This window comes from Cebus imitator, unplaced genomic scaffold (genome assembly GCF_001604975.1).
Source record: "Cebus imitator isolate Cc_AM_T3 unplaced genomic scaffold, Cebus_imitator-1.0 Scaffold132, whole genome shotgun sequence".
In the NCBI taxonomy this organism is placed as follows: domain Eukaryota; kingdom Metazoa; phylum Chordata; class Mammalia; order Primates; family Cebidae; genus Cebus; species Cebus imitator.
Window position 1 is genome coordinate 4,855,379 of NW_016107447.1, and position 17,083 is coordinate 4,872,461.

At 41.9% G+C, this 17,083-nt stretch overlaps 1 protein-coding gene and 1 pseudogene across 6 annotated transcripts in view; both read right to left on the reverse strand.

The window, feature by feature from the left end:
• The window catches only part of STAU1 (staufen double-stranded RNA binding protein 1), a 73,656-nt gene that overhangs the window by 36,743 nt on the left and 19,830 nt on the right, over positions 1 to 17,083 (reverse strand). For 2 of the 6 annotated variants that reach the window (XM_017541383.2, XM_017541385.2), the window contains exon 2: positions 10,080 to 10,368. The exons of 2 other annotated variants lie outside the window; for them this stretch is intronic. In XM_017541383.2, the coding sequence (XP_017396872.1) occupies positions 10,080 to 10,284 (205 nt within the window). In that variant the 5' untranslated portion in view covers positions 10,285 to 10,368. Of the gene's footprint in view, positions 1 to 10,079; positions 10,371 to 17,083 lie in introns of those variants that run through there. 2 more of the 6 variants (XM_017541384.1, XM_017541386.2) reach the window with 1 other exon arrangement.
• LOC108313085 lies at positions 5,337 to 7,345 on the reverse strand (annotated as a pseudogene).

The following is a 17,083-nucleotide window of genomic DNA, read 5'->3' on the forward strand; positions in this document are numbered from 1 at the left end:
TTTTTTGAGATACAGTCTCACTCTGTCCCCAGGTTGGACTGTAGGGGCTCAATCTCAGCTCAATGCAATTTCCACCTCCCGGGTTCAAGTAATTCTCCTGCCTCAGCCAACCGAGTAGCTGGGATTACAGGCCCCTGCCATGATCCCTGGCTAATTTTTGTATTTTCAGTATAGACGGGGTTTCACCACATTGGCCAGGCTGGTCTTGAACTGACCTCAAGTGATCCACCTGCCTCAGCCTGCCGAAGTCTAGGATTACAGGCATGACCCACCACATCCAGCCTTGAAATACTCTTCCAATTACTTCTCATGAAAGAGATTTTGCAAACTTGATTTAAACACATAGCAGTACTTCACACAAATTAAGGCAATATTTGTTTTGATGCTGTGTTTGTGGGCTCTTGTTTGAAAACATAACCACCCTTTTTTTCAGTTTTTGAGATAGGATCTTGCTCAGCTGTCCAGGCTGGAGTGCAGTGGCACAATCATAGCTCCCTGCAGCCTCCTGGGTTGAAACAATCCTCCTACCTCAGCCTCCTGAGTAGCTGGGAATACAGGCACACGCCACCATACCTGGCTAATTTTTTAATTTTTGCAGAGGCAGGGTCTCCCTATGTTGCTTAGGCTGGTCTTAAACTCCTGGGCTCCAGTGATCCTTTCGTCTCAGCCTTCTAAAGTGATAGGATTTAAGGCATGTGCATTTTAATAAGTTCCCAAAGTAATTCTGATGCACCCCAAAGATCTGAAATTCACTACTTTGGAATTTAACAAACCAATTGCAGTCAGGTGTGGTGGCTCATGCCTATAAACCTAGCACTTTGGTAGGCTGAGGTGGGCAGATCACCTGAGGTCAGGATCAACACCAGCCTGGCCAACATGATAAGACCCCATCTCTACTAAAAATACAAAAGTTAGCCAGGTGTGTTAGCACATGTCTATAATCCCAGCTACTCGGGAGGCTGAGGCATAAACCCGGGAAGTAGAAGCTGCAGTGAGCCAAGAACACGCCACTGCACTCCAGTGTGAATGACAAAACAAAAAAACAATTGAAACTTTTTCTGATTTTATCACAGAGTATCACTTTATCTCACTTACACATTATTTACAAGGGAAACCTAGATTTGAGTATGTCTAGGTCATTTAAATTTGATGCCTAAGGGGTGGGACAACTTGCCTTCATAGCTGGTTTTTCTTGTAGGTCTTAATTTTAGGATTCCCTCAGTGCATGGATTCCATTAAAGAAAAAAAACATAAAGAATCCTGTATTGGCTAGGCGCAGTGGTACATGCCTGTAATCCCAGCTACTTGGGAGGCTGGGGTGGGAGGATCGCTTGAGCCCAGGAGTTCTGGGCTGTAGTGTGCTATGCTGACCTGGTGTCTGCACTAAGTTCGGCATCAATGTGGTGACCTCCCGGGAGTGGGGGACCACCAGGTTGCCTAAGAAGGGGTGAAACGGCCCAGGTTAGAACAGAGCAGGTCAAAACTCCCGTGCTGATCAGTAGCGGGACTGCGCCTGTGAACAGCCACTGCACTCCAGCCTGAGCAACACAGCGAGACCCTGTCTCTAAAAGAAAGAAAAAAAAGAAACGAACAACAACAAAAATAAAAGCAAAAGAATCCTGTATTGGCCAGGTGTGGTGGCTCATCCTGTAATCCTAGCCCTTTGGGAGGCAGAGGCAGACAGATCACTTGAGGTCAGGAGTTTGAGACCAGCCTGGCCTACAGGGTGAAACCCTGTCTCCACTAGAAATATAAACATTAGCCAGGCGTGGTGGCACATGCCTGTAATTCTAGCTATTTGGGTAGCTGAGGCAGGAGAATCACTTGAACCCAGGAGGCAGAGGTTGCAGGGAGCCAAGATTGCACCACTGCACCCCAGTATGGCCAATAGAGGGAGACTCCATCTCAAAAAAANTCAAAAAAAAAAAAAAAAAAAAAAAAGCTGGGCGAAGTGGCTCATGCCTGTAATCCCAGAACTTTGGGAGGCAGAGGCAGGTGAATCACCTGACGTCAGGAGTTCAAGACCAGCCTGGCCAATACAGTAAATCCCCATCTCTACTAAAACTACAAAAATTGGCCGGGCATGGTGATACACGCCTGTCCCAGCTATTCAGGAGGCTAAGTAGGAGAACTGCTTAAACCTGGGAGGCGGAGGTTGTAGTGACCCGAGATCATACCACTGCACTCCAGCCTGGGCCACAGAGGAAGACTCCATCTCAAAAAAAAAAAAAGAAAGAAAGAATCCTTTTTTACCCCCCTTGACACCTGACACATCAGGACATCAAGGATCTCCCGAATATGTTCTACAGTTCAACAGGCTACTTATTTAAGTACAAACAACAACATGACCTCAAAACCCTGGCAGGCAGTAAAGTCAAATGGTAAAAGCCTGCAACACAGTATAATCCCTGGGTCATCTTGGTGATTGTCTCATGGATAAATGTTGAAGGGGAAAATGCTTAAAAAAAAAAAAGCAAAACAAAACAAAACAAAAAACCACCAAGTTATTCTCATGAACAGTCTTGCCTTTCTCTAGGACTTTCGCCATCTGGCGCTACTTGCCACTCTGCTGCATTCTGTTGGTGGCAAGTTTAGAATCTTGGTTTTGATAAAATTAAAAGTACACCATATCTCTGATTTTTCAAATATCTAAGTATTTGAGAGAGAGAACAACTCCTCTTTGAACAACTTGTAAAAAGAAAATATGAGGTTACAGAAGAACACACAGCCAAACTAACTAAATTACTAAAAGTTCAAGTGAGAAAGTACATGAGCCAAAATACAATAAAAATAATAAAGGGAATCCCAAAGCTAAGGTCTGCAAAAAAAATCCTGTAGGGAACCTACAACAATTATTTTAAAATGACTAATTGCCTCTTTTAATTTTAATTAATTTATTTTTTGATACAGGGTCTCACTCTGTTGCCCAGGCTGGAATGCAGGGTGCCATCTCAGCTCATTACAACCCCTGCCTCCCAGGTTCAGGTCATTCTCCTGCCTCAGCCTCCTGAGTAGCTGGGACTACAGGTACGCACCACGATGTCCAGCTAATTTTTGTATTTTTTGGTACATACAGGTTTCACCATGTTAGCCAAGCTGGTCTTGAACTTTTGACCTCAAGTGAGCTGCCGGCCTCAGCCTACCAAAGTGCTGTGGATACAGGCATAAGCCACTGCTCCTGGCCCCTAATTGCCTTCTAAATATAAAGGCACATTTCAAATAGAATTATGCTTTATAACAACATTTTTAAGCTAGTTTTGTGTGAGTGGGAAATATTTTTTCTAAATGCTTAATTGCTTAATAATAAGATACCATTTCTCAAGCATTTACTAGGTGCCAGGCATTGTGCTCCACATTAAATTCTCGTAATAAATCCGTTTGGTGGGTATTATTATCCCCATTTTACAGATGAGGAAACTGAAAAAAAAGGAGCAACTTGCCCAAGATCACACAGCTAGTAACAAGCTGAGATTCAAACCCAGATCTATCTCACTTGAAAGGCAACTCAACTGTGTTATGCTACGTGACTATTCATGATTGTGCCTGATGTTACTTTTAGTCAAATGAAAAGAAACATTTGATTTATTCAAGGCTTGAGGTTTACATATGAAGGAAAATGAGGTATGAGATAAATCGCTCATCCTTAATTATATTATCTTTGCTGCAAGGTTAGAATCAGAAACAGAGGGCTCAATTCCTTATCTCTCATACTGTATCATCTTACACTGCAGCTGCAAAAGACAACCCAGTATCTCTATGTCCTAGATGGTTGGGGAAAAAAGGTAACTTAACTCCAGATATGCAAGAATTAAGTTCTAAAATGTGCTGTTATTACAGATACCAAACAAGTTTCAAAGATTGAATTCTCTTTTTTCCACATGTTCTAAAAAGACTGAATTCTTAAATAATGATTAGCAAAATTTAAAATTATAGTCAGACTTTCATTGTCTGATAAGGGGAATGACAAGGATAACTGAAACCAGAGACAATACAAAATACTCAACTTTGAGACTAATTTCTACTTTGCATCTTCAAATCTTTGGATTGCTAACAAGTGAAAAAACTAATTTCCCATCACATCTTCTTCCTGCCCTAAGGTCTGTGTGCAACAAGCAGGAGTGGAATCAGAAGCAAGCTGCAGACAGGAGGTGGTCCAGGGCTGAAAAACTTACAGGACTCAATCACAGGTGCTTGAGAATTGTCTCTGTTCAGAATCCCAAATAGCCAAACAGCACTTGGAGTTTTAAAAGCAAAACATGGCCAGGTGGGGTGGCTCACACCTGTAATCCCAGCATTTTGGGAGGCCAAGGTGAGTGGATGGCTTGAGCCCAGCAACTCAAGACAAGCCTGGGCAATACAGCAAGACTTCGTCTCTATAAAGAATAAAAAACAATTAGCTGGGTGTGGTGGCATGCACCTGTGGTCCCAGCTACTCAGGAGGCCAAAGTGGGAAGATTACTTGAGTCTGACAGGTAGAGGCTGCAGTGAGACGTGACGGCACCACTGCACTCCAGCCTAGGCGGCAGATAAAGACTAAAAAAAAAAAATAAAGCAGGCCAGGCGCGTTGGCTCATGCCTGTAATCCCAGCACTTTGGGAGGCCAAGGCGGGCGGATCATGAGGTCAGGAGTTCAAGCCCAGACTGGCCAACATGGTGAAACCCCGTCTCTACTAAAAGATACAAAACTTAGCTGGGTATGGTGGCTCGTGCCTATAATCCCAGCTCCTTGGGAGGCTGAGGTAGGAGAATTGCTTGAATTGGGACCTGGGAGGCAGAGGTTGCAGTGAGCCGAGATCACGCCACTGCACTCCAGCCTGGGCCACAGAGCGAGACTCCATCTCAAAAATAAAATAAAATAAAATAAAAAATACAGTAAAAAGCCAATTATTCCAAAAAAGAAGCATATTTCTTTGACCTGTTGGCAAAAATGAAAAAAGCAGCAACCGCAAAAATCTGTAATCGGCCAGTGGCTCACATCTGTAATCCCAGCACTTTGGGAGGCCGAGGCGGGCGAATCACGAGGTCAGGAGGTAGAGACCATCCTGGCTAACATGGTGAAACCCAGTCTCTACTAAAAGCACAAAAAAATTAGTCAGGCATGGTGGCATGCACTTGTAGTCCCAGCTACTCAGGAGGCTGAATCACTTGAACCCAGGAGGCGGAGGTTGCAGTGAGCCGAGACAGCACCATTGCTTTCCAGCCTGGGTGACAGAGCAAGACTCCGTCTAAATATATATATATATATATANAAGACTCCGTCTAAATATATATATATATATATATATATATATATATATATATATATATATAATATATATATAAAATCTTGTCTAAGTATAGTTTTTGTTTAAGATAACCTCATCAGTTTGAAAATATGTATTTTGAATCACAGCACCAGTTTCAAGAGTATAAAAAATACAGAAAACATTTCAGGTGACTTATAAATGCACAAGCAATATGGACAATATTTACCTTACAGTGAGCTGGATCTTGCTCACACAAAAGCTTATACTCAAGCTGGACCTTGCTGAAACTAACTCATTCACAAGACACCAACTGATTTTTCTCTATGGTGTTTGCCACATTAGAAGGAACTGAAAAATAATGCAAGAGCACTGAAGTCAACTAGCAGTATATAAGACTACTACTCTCTTAGGGATATGAAAATAGAGGAAAAACAAAACAGAAGGTCCACAAATATAGGCAGCAGTCATACAAAACTGCAAATCATTCCAGGAGTACACTCCCAGAGAAGATGCAACTGAGGTCTTTTCTGAACCAGCTGAAGCCAGGTAACCTAGGAGTGGGTGTGTCTTCAAAAGAGAGAAGTCAGGCTACTAACTAACCCATGGTAGGCAAGCAAGATTTGAAACCAGATGAAGCACTGCTATTAAAACCAACTAAGGGTATACAAGGTCTTCTGAACAGAGAGACAGCGGTTACCAAAACAGCTACCAGCTGCACCCTGCCCATTATTTCACTAAACTCAACATGCCATCACCATCTCTCAAACAACGGTTGTCATTTTCCATACAGTGAAATTTTCCATACATTTTCCATACTCTCATTCCTGGGGCATCCTCTAGTCTTTTCTCCAAAGGCTGCCATCATCAGACCTTATCTACTACTAACAATTATATAAGTAAAATAAAATGACTTTGGTGGGCAGGAGTTTACAAAGTCAATAGGATTTGGACACCAGAACTCATTAGAAGAAAAAGCAATAAATCCTAGAGGACTCAAACAGTCTGTGTCTTTTAAGAGAGCCTCACATGGTAAATATGGGGAAAACAGCATCTCTACAGGACTATGACAAATCAAGAATGCTAATCTGGTGAACCAGTCCAAGGACTGTAGAGGTAGTGTGGAAGATGTCATGCAGCTGAGTGGGAGAAGCAAACACTCTAAGAACAGATTTACAAATTAAAGGAAATGAGAAGACAAAGGAGGAAACTGAAAGGAAACAGGCATAAGGAAGAGGATGAAAAGACTGTTATAAGGTAACTATGGTAGAGAAATACTCACACTGACAACCCATTTATTTCACTGGTCCTGCCATGGTGCGGGCAGGGTGTTGGGAAGCAGAATATTGTTTAAATTTATTATCCTCCCTGCTTTTTTGTTTTCATTTTCAAAATCCATCACTTTATTTCCCCTATAAGGCAGCCATACATTAAGCATGTGACAGTCACATGATTTCTGCAGTGAGTCCCAAGGCTTCAATGAGCTTTCCTGGAGCCTATGGCCAGAAGAGTCCTCAGATTTCAAATATTAAAGCTTTCTCCACAGCCACAAGTTCCTTTGCTGTTTGGGTTACTGAACACAAATCCACTGGATAATTTGTCTTCAACAAAGTCCATTTCTGTTCCTAAAAGTGTTAGCTGTGCTTTCTTTTCAATGAATACTCTGACTCCATCTTGAATAACATCTTCATCAGAATCTCCTTTTGTCTTTGTATATTCTAGCGTATAAGAAAGGCCATTACAGCCCCTGGTTCAGACACCAACTTTTACACCTACATGCTCAGGCTTATCTTTAAGAAGTTGTTTTATCTTGTTTACTGCTGAAGGTGTCAGGGTGAGAGTGGCCTGGGGGGCTGCGGCTTCCTCTTGCTCACAGCCCGGACAGTTGTCTGGACTAAGGAAGCCGACATCTTTGCCATCCTGGCACCCTGGTGCCTCAGGCCAAAGCTCAGCCGCCTCAACTTCTCTCCATGGACACGGCAGGTGCATCTCCCCACCCCCGCTTTCTTTTTTAATCAGACCCTGTCTCCTATTCATAACCATAATGGTTTTTTTTTTTTTTTTTCTTTGACGGAGTCTCACTCTGTCACCCAGGCTGGAGTGCAGTGGCACAATCTTACCTCATTGCAACCTCCGCCTCCCAGGTTCAAGCAATTTTCTGCCTCAATCTCCGGAGTAGCTGGGATTACAGGTGCCCACCATAACATCCAGGTAATTTTTTTGTATTTTAGTAGAGATGCAGTTTCAACATCTTGTCCAGGCTCATCTTGAACTCCTGACCTCGTGTTCCACCTGCCCCAGACTCCCAAAGTGCAGGGATTACAGGCGTGAGCCACTGCACTCAGCCTAGTTTCTTATCTATAATATTTGTAGGTATTTTTCTCCTCAAGTGTTTTAAATTTTTTACTTTTTTTTGAGACAGACCCTTGCTCTGTAGCCCAAGCTGTAGTGCAGTGACGTGATCTCAGCTCACTGCAGCCTCTGCCTCCTGGGTTCAAGTGATTCTCCAGCCTCAGACTCCTGAGTAGCTGGGATTATAGGTATATGCCACTACGCCCAGCTAATTCTGTACTTTTAGTAGAGACAAAGTTTCTCCACGTTGGTCAGGCCGGACTCAAACTCCCGACCTCAGGCGATCCACCCACTTTGGCCTCCTAAAGTGCTGGGATTACATGTGTGAGCTACCGTAACCGGCCTATTTTTGTATTTTTAGTAGAGACAGGGTTTCACCATGTTGTGAGGCTGGTCTCATACTCCTGACCTCAGGTGATCTGCCCACCTTGGCCTCCCAAAGTGCTAGGATTACAGGCGTGAACCACTGCATCTGGCAGAGTACCTTTAGTTCATTTTCATTTTCCTAATAATCAGATTTGAATGCTTCTAAGCTTTGAGTCAGTCTGTCTGTTGCCCAGGCTGGAGTAAGGTAGCACAATCACAGTTTATTGCAGCCTCGAACTCCTGGACTCAAGCAATCCTCCTGCCTCAGCCTCCCAAGTAGCTGAGACTGCAGGTGCACACCATCAAGCCCAGCTAATTTTTAAATTCGCCTCCCAGCCAGGCACAGTAACTCACACCTGTAATTCCAGCAATTTGGGAAGCCAAGGCAAGCTGATCACTTGAGGCCAGGAGGTGGAAGACCAGCGTGGATGGCGAAACCCTGTCTCTACTAAAAATACAAAACAGCCAAGTATATACAGTTGCAGGCACCTGTAATTCCAGCTACTCAGGAGGCTGAGGTAGAGGAGAATCCCTTGAACCCAAGAGGCAGAGGGTGCAGTGAGCTGAGATCACATCACTGCACTCCAGCCTAGACAACAAAGTGAGACTCTGCCTCAATAAGTAAATAAATAAATAAATAGGCTCCCCAAAACACTGAAATTACAAGTGTGAGCCACCTTGCCCAGCCAAGAAGTTTTTTTTGTTTTTTTATTTTTGAGACAGAGTCTCACTTTGTCTCCCAGGCTGAAGTACAGTGACGTAATTACAGCTCACAGCAGACTCGATTTCCTAGGCTCAAATGACCCTCCTGCCTCAACCTCTGGAGTAGCTGGGACCACAGACATGTACCACCATGCTCAGCCAATTTTTGTATTTTTTTATATATATGGAGTTTCACCATTTTGCCCAAGCTCCAACTCCTGAGCTCAAGCAATCTCCGTCCTCAGCCCCCCAAAGTACTGTGATTACAGATGTGAGCCACCATGCCTGGCCATGATGCAGAGAATTTTAACAAGAAAATAAATCAGGGCATTGTAGCTCACACCTGTAATCCCAGATGCTCAGGAGGCTGAGGCAAAAGGATCCACCTGAGCCCAGGAGACTGATGCTGCAGTGAACCATAATCACACTACTGTACTCCAGCCTGGGCAACAGAGTGGAGACCCTGTGAAACAAACTAGAGAAAAGGAAGCAAAAGAGGAGAAGAGAAAAGAACTCTGCTTTTTTATTTCATTTCTAATTGGCCCTCATTATGATTTCTGAACTACTTCTGGAACCTCCCAGACTTAAACTTATTTGTTCAAAATAGAAACAAATAAATCTCAGTGTAGTTGTTTGCTTTCTAGTAAATCTGGCTTCCCCCTGGCTTGGAATAAAATCTTAGACATTCAAAAAGGAGGCTTATACAGATACAAGAGCTCTTTGTCAGTTGTGGGAAACTGTTTTATTTTTATTTTTTTGAGATGGAGTCTCCCTCTGTTGCCCAGGCTGGAGTGCACTGACATGATCTCGGCTCACTGCAACCTCTACCTCTCGGGTTCAAGAATTCTCCTGCTTCAGCCTCCTGAGTAGCTGGGATTATGGGCATGCAGCACCAAGCCCAGCTAATTTTTATATTATTTTTGTAGAGGTGGAGTTTCACCATTGTTGGCAAGGCTGTTCTCGAACTTCTGACCTCAAGTGATCCACCTGCCTCAGCCTCCCAAAGCGCTGGGATTACAGGCGTGAACCACTGTGTCTAACTTATTCTAGAAAATAATTTTAAATGCGGAATTATTCCATACAATGATGAATATCCAAGGTGGTATTTATTGCTCAATTCTTTCTGCCAGCCACCTCTTTAACAGATGAGGCTTTACATTTTGAGTAGTGTTCAGCTTCCAATTCTCGTTCTCACAACCTACAATGGTCTGTCAACTGAGGCCTCTGTCAACCCCCTACACAACCAGTGTTCTATATATGGGATAAAGAAGTGTGGGTTGTGATACCTTCTTTTGCCTTTCTTTTGCTTTCTAAAGGTAAATGTGAGAGCTCCCTAAATCTGCAACCTACTTATCAGATCAGAAAACAGGGTAAGAAAACATTTGAAATAGAAGACACTTGGATTCATATGCTTACCTGCAGCTGCACTGGTGGATGTAATAGATGCAGAGGGTAAAGCAGAGTTTTGAATGGGTCTACCTGCATTTTCAGAGGGCAGAGAGCTAGTAGTAGAAGGAATACTCATCAAAGGCTGTGAGAGAAGAGACTGGTTCTTGTTCAGTATTTGGCTCCCTGAGAGAGCAGCAGATGGGTTCTGAACTTGCACTTGAACTTGAGACATGGTCACTTTCAACAAAAGTGAACAAATGCAGGTAAACAGCTTTCAGTGCAGGTTAATTCAGTGCTATGAAGTCTAAAGTTCTACCTAAAAGTTGTAAGGGAAAGAAAATAAAAAGGTAAATTATAGAGGAGATATGTAATTGTCAATAGTCAGTCAAAATGGTGTTGCCTACTCTGGAAAATAGCCCCATTTAGCATGTAGCTATGTTGATTTATTCAAAATGTTTCTCCTTAGTTATACAGTAAGTTTCTTGGCCTTGTGACTTTCCCAGTGTTTTTTAAATGATTTACAATATCCATGTGCTCTGCACATTCATTATACAAAGTGAATCAGTAGGGTATAATAATATTTATTGGTGAATGTTAAGAACTGCAAACTTCCTGAAGAATGATCTATGTGGACTAAAAAAAAAAAAAAAAAAAAAAAAAAAAAAAAAAAAAAAAAAAAAAAAAAAAAAAAAAGAATTGCAAACTATAGCTTACTTTGAAAAATGCAAATTTACAAGTATGGAAAGGTTTCTATAGTATTTGGGGTATGGTAAAGGTTTCTTTCTGTTCTCAAAATTATGAGAAATTGAAAGCAAACTAGGTTTATAATACCAGGAACAGGTAAATGTGAACACTGCTTCTTCCTCTGAAGAACCAAGGCTCAGATTGACAACCTTAGGCTTTAAGTTGACTGAAGGCAGGCAGGATACTTCTGTTTCTTTTTCCCTTTGCTGATGACAGATGTATTGTTTTCCTAAAAGGTTTGTTTGAGGTCTCATTTAAATACAGACCCCAAACAGGACAATGATGGCACCCCCACCCAGGCTCACAGATCCTGAGAAGTGATGTGAGTAACAAAGACCATACTAGAGTATTTACACTACTAAAAGCAAGAGTGGAGAAGAAGGCAGGAATGGATTTTCAACTGGCAATTTTACCGGTGTGGTGGTGAGGTGGGGAGCACTGGAACTTGTTTACTTCATCTTATAAATTAAGAGAATAATGAAGGTGTTACTTCTAAATACATTAAATTTCTTCACGAGTCAAATATAAGGACAGTTGGGCTCATTTTCATGGCCATCCTTAAAAAGCTGAAAATGTTTTCAAAGAGTCAAAGTACTTAAATGTGGCTTCACATTAGTGTCACTAAAGTTGGTATACAACCCCCCACTGCTAAATCTGACTGGCTTTAAAAAAAAATTTTTTTTTTAAATAATAACCAGTGACAACGAAGAACAGAAATGACAGGTCTCTCAGGAAATAGCCAACCAATGCAGAAACCAGCAAACCAACTAATTAAAAGTTCTATTATAAAGAAACAGTTTTACATTTTAAATTTTTTTAAGTATCAAAATGATTTTTAAAGCTGGTCCTCAAGAAAAAGATGAATGACCACAGCAATTAAGCTACTTGAGGAGTCCTGGCACATTCTGAGAGCAAAAAGGACCGCAAAACTCAAAAGAAACTCAGCCAAAATGTGACTCTGGACAGCAGAGGCCTAAGTATTATCTTATTCAACAAAATTCCCCAAGAGTGCAGTTGTTCCTTTTTACTTTTGGAATCAGAACAAAGTAACAGAGGAGTTCCACTGAAGATCTACATAATGGTCTTAGAAGACAAGTCGCCAATGTCAAGAAACAAGTCCAGAACCATTCAGAAGTCAGCTATGACCTTATTTCAATGGGGTTCTTTTTCCCATTCAGCTGTTAAAACAGAAACATTTTTTTCCTCCTAACCCTTCCTTTCTCTTCATTTTCTCACTCACTCCCCTTCTCCGTTTCCTGCTTTTTGTAAACTCTGTCTTGAGAGCACTTTTTACAACAAAAAAGTTACTTGTAATGTATGTATGTACAACTTCCCAACACCAAACCCAGGTCTCAAGGTCAAAAAACAAGCCAAGAGTAAAGAATCCACTCCAGAATCTACTCCCATCCCAGAAACAGCAACCCAACTCTGTCCTGAGCGGCTCTTAAGAGTTTTGAGACTCTGAATGAATGCCTAAATTTAGAAAGGGTGTGGACCAAGGGATTTTTGGTTAATGCTGTCTAAAGCAGGCTGACTGCCAGCATTTCAAGTCAGTCATAAATTTTTTTAGTTTTTTTTTCTTGAGACAGTGTCTTGATCTGTCACCCAGGCTGGAGTGCAGTGGTGCAAGCTCCGCTCACTGCAACCTCTGCCTCCTGGGTTCAAGGGATTCTCCTGCCTCAGCCTCCCAAGTAGCTGGGATGACAGGCATGCACCACCATGCCCAGCTAATTTTTGTATTTTTAGCAGAGACAGGGTTTCACTACATTAGCCAGGCTGGTCCCAAACTCCTGACCTCAAGAGACCTGCCCACTTCGGCCTCCCAAAGTGCTGGGATCACAGGCATAAGCCACCGCACTTGGCTCAAGTCAGTCATAAATATGTAAGTTTTCTAGAAGCTGAGAAAAGGAACAGGCTTTTTAAATTAAGACTGCCGCAAAAATTTACTACCCTTAAATTTACCTGAAGGAGTTATGTCTAACAGTTGGTTGAAACATGTAGTTCAAAACAAAACAAAAGTTAAACTCTCCAAATAAGACTAGGGAAATTTGAATTTCCAACATGATAAATATAAAAATTCAACAAACAATGCTCATAAATTATTAGTCATTTATTAGTCACCTGCTAATTTAACACTTTTATGTGTCGTATTTAAGCCTGAACAGAGCACCTAAGGCAGTAATTCCCAAGAAGGGGCAATTTTGTTCCCCCAGGAGACATCCGCCAATGTCTAGAGACATTTTTTTGGCTATCACAACCAGTGTGCAGAAAGGAGGACCTACTGATATCTAGTAGAGGGGCCAGGGATTCTGTTTCAAGCACACATATGCTAACTCACAAAATACAATCTTACTAATGTAACAAGTAGCTTATATTCTTAGACAGGGAAAAGAAAATCCCCTTTCCATCTCAAAGGCTCTAAAAAAATAGATGCTAATATTTTATTTTTATTTCTTTTTTTGAGACAAAGTTTCACTCTGTTGCTGAGGTTAGAGTGCAGTGGCACAATCTCTGCTCACTGTAACCTCCGCCTCCTGGGTTCAAGCAACTTTCCTGCCTCAGCCTCTCAAGCAGTTGGCATTACAGGCGTGCACCACCACGCCTGGCTAATTTTTATATTTTTAGTAGAGACGGTGTTTCACCACGTTGGCCAGGCTGGTCTCGAACACCTGATCTAAAGTGATCCTTCCGCCTTGGCCTCCCAAAGTGCTGGGATTATAGGTGTGAGCCACTGTGCCCGGCCTGATGCTAATATTTCCGCACCCAAACAGATGCTCCTCTCCCAAGGAGAAGCCAGGACAGACACCACAGTTATGAATGGGGGAAAACCTATCATTTGCCCACATAACTCAAAGAACAAATCAAGTTTTTCACTACTGATACTGATATAGTTCATAGCAGCCTTCAAGGCACTGTGGAAATTGGAAATATGACTTCTGTGTACATAAATTCTGAACCTGTTGCTCAACAGTACTGTCCTGAAGACTAAGTCCTTAAATGCAAATGAGTCTTTTCCTTTAAAAATCTGTATTTGGCCGGGCACGGTGGCTCAAGCCTGTAATCCCAGCACTTTGGGAGGCCAAGGCGGGTGGATCACGAGGTCAAGAGATCGAGACCATCCTGGTCAACATGGTGAAACCCCGTCTCTACTAAAAATACAAAAAACATTAGCTGGGCATGGTGGCGCGTGCCTGTAATCCCAGCTACTCGGGAGGTTGAGGCAGAAGAATTGCCTGAACCCAGGAGGCGGAGGTTGCAGTGAGCCGAGATCGCGCCATTGCACTCCAGCCTGGGTAACAAGAGCGAAACTCCATCTCAAAAACAAAAAACAAACAAAAAAAATAAATAAAATAAAAAAAATAATAATAAAATAAAAATCTGTATTTAAGGATTGTTTTCCACCAGGTAAATTAAGGACCCAAGAGAGCAAATCCTTTGTTAGAGGCTTCTTAGCAACAAACACTATTTTATACATAGTAAAATTAGGTTGAAAAGTTTGAAAGATTCTTCAGATCTCACTGGTGCTGGAAACAACTCTTACTGTGAATTGTGTCATGCTGCCATTTCCCTGCCTCTCTGCCTCCCACACAGATAAGGGCCTTTCATCTTCTGGTTCTTTCTCTATTTGAAGGGCTTTAGACACCAACCAGGTCAGGAAAACATACTCATCTTATTCTTAAGTTCTAATTTTAAGTATCATACATAAGCACCATAATAATAAAAGGTGCTAAATGATGGAGTTACAGATGTTGCTTTTAAAAGATTCCTTAATTCCAAGTCCTCCCGGGTCTTAAGATTGGCTTGGTAACACAAAAATCTTATCATAAAAATAGAATCTTCCCTTGGCTGGCAGCTACCATTTTACAAGTGTCAAATACTTTTTATGGGTTGTGGGGAAGGAGAATCTGAGCACATGAGATCTACGAAAGTTGTTTTTTTAATTATACATAATGTACTAAAAAGTGGTCACAAAATGTATATTCGGCACTCAGCAGTGAACCTACTGCTGACTAGGCCATACTGAATACCTAGTCCAAGTGATCTGTTTAATATACAAGGTAGATCCTTCTAGAAATGGTTTACAAAATGATCTGTAATCGTACTTAGTCTTTTTTTAATTATCTTGTGCTATTGCTATTACATGCTCAGTCTTACCCACTTTCAACTTACAGGTTGTTAAATCTTTGCCCTATGAAATAAGCAATTATGGGAAAGCTTATTTATTTATTATTTATTTTGAGACAGAGTTTCACTCTGTCGCCCAGGCTGGAGTGCAGTGGCACAATCTTGGCTCACCATTACCTCTGCCTCCCAGGTTCAAGTGATTCTCCTGTGTTAGCCTCCCAAGTAGTGGGGACTACAGACGTGCACCACACGCCTGGCTAATTTTTTTTGTATTTTTAGTAGAGGTAGGGTTTCACCAACTTGGTCAGGTTGGTCTTGAACTCCTGGCCTCAAGTGATCTGCCCACCCCGCCTCCAAAAGTGGTGGATTAAAGGTGTTAGCCACTGCGCCCAGCCAAAAAACATTTTTAATAGTCAATTTTGTAACTGGATTAATACAACTTATAATGTAGTAGCTACACTTTTGTGTTATCAACATATCATTCTCCTTCCTAGTAAGTGGTATTTCCAAACAAGATGTGTCTGGAAAAAAGAAAGAAGAAACAAAGAAATGACAAGAAAGAAGTCATCCAATTTTGAAGAAGCCTCCTTTTTCAGATAATCACAAACATTTCACTGAACATCTCCCCTTGCAAGTCTTTCGGTAAATCTGATGTAACATAGATACACAGATACAAAGGAGCACTCCAGTGCCTCGCTGTGATAAAGCAATTAACAATTCTAAAATATATTCACTCAATATTCAACAAAAATTTATTAAGCATCTATTACATGTGAACTCATAAATGGCAGACTGCACATTTTTAAATGCTGGAAAGGATCTATGTGTTAAACTCTTCCTCAAAGACACAAGGTGACATCTTTAAGCAATTATGTGTAAATACATTACTATGTTCTCTTTAGTTTTTTGAGAGGTTCCACTCCCAGAAAAACTTGGTCAATTAAAAAACCTTAAGGAATAAACCACTTTTTCTACAACATATAAGTCCTTTTCAATAGCCTTGAAATGCACCTAAAATACCCACATTATTCCTTTTACCAGTTATTTCTAAGGTTCTTTTCTGACATATCTTTTAGTTGCAATGTGGTTGTATGTCTTCTGAAAGTAAACTCAGTCTCCACCATTACTTCCCCCTCCCAGTCTCCCAAAAGAGTAATTCACTGACTCCAAACATTATTCAAATACCTGTAGGCAGGGCAGACACTAGTACAGAAGCATGTTAATCACTACCATCCTATACAATCATTTCAAAAACAACTGCTTTAAGGTCAATGTCAAGCAAATGGTGTTCAACAGCAGGCCTACATAAACTAAATCACCCAATAATAAAAGGTTTTTTTTAAAAGAAATATGACCTAACTGTCAAAAAAAAGAGGAGGGGGGAAGCCCAGATGCAGTGGCTCATGCCTGTAATCCCAACACTTTGGGAAGCAGAGACAGGCAGATCACCTGAGGTCAGGAGTTTAAGACCAGCCTTACCAAAATGGAGAAACACCCTCTCTACTAAAAATACAAAATTAGCTGGGCCTGGTAGCACATGCCTGTAATCCCAGCTACTCGGGAGGCTGAGGCAGGAGAATCACTTTAACCTGGGAGGTGGAGGTAGCGGTAAGCCAAGGTTGCACCACTGCACTGCAGCCTGGGCAACAAGAATAAAACTCCATGGAAGGAGGAAGGAAGGGAAGGAAGAAGGGAGGGAGGGAGGAAGGGAAGGAGGGGAAGGGAGAGGAAGGGAAAGAAAGGGAGGAAGAGAAGGAAGGTAAAGAAGGGAAGGAAGGGAAAGAAAAGAAGCCACTATGTACCTGATGCTCAAGACAGAGACACAGGAGAATCAGCCCTGAGGAGGCACACTCACTTGCAAGACAATAAAATTAGCCAAAAATAATGTCTGGAAACAACCCAGGCTGTTCAAGATTTTTGCACTTGCAATACAAGTGAGACTGAATGTAGTCCCTGTCTCACACTTGGCCCAATGCCATGGGCAACAGAGGACTTTCCACACAAATCTAAGAGTTGGGAGGTCAGATGGTCTGCTTAAAGAAATATTTCCGGGCCGGGCGTGGTGGCTCAAGCCTGTAATCCCAGCACTTTGGGAGGCCGAGGCGGGTGGATCACGAGGTCAAGAGATGGAGACCATCCTGGTCAACATGGTGAAACCCTGT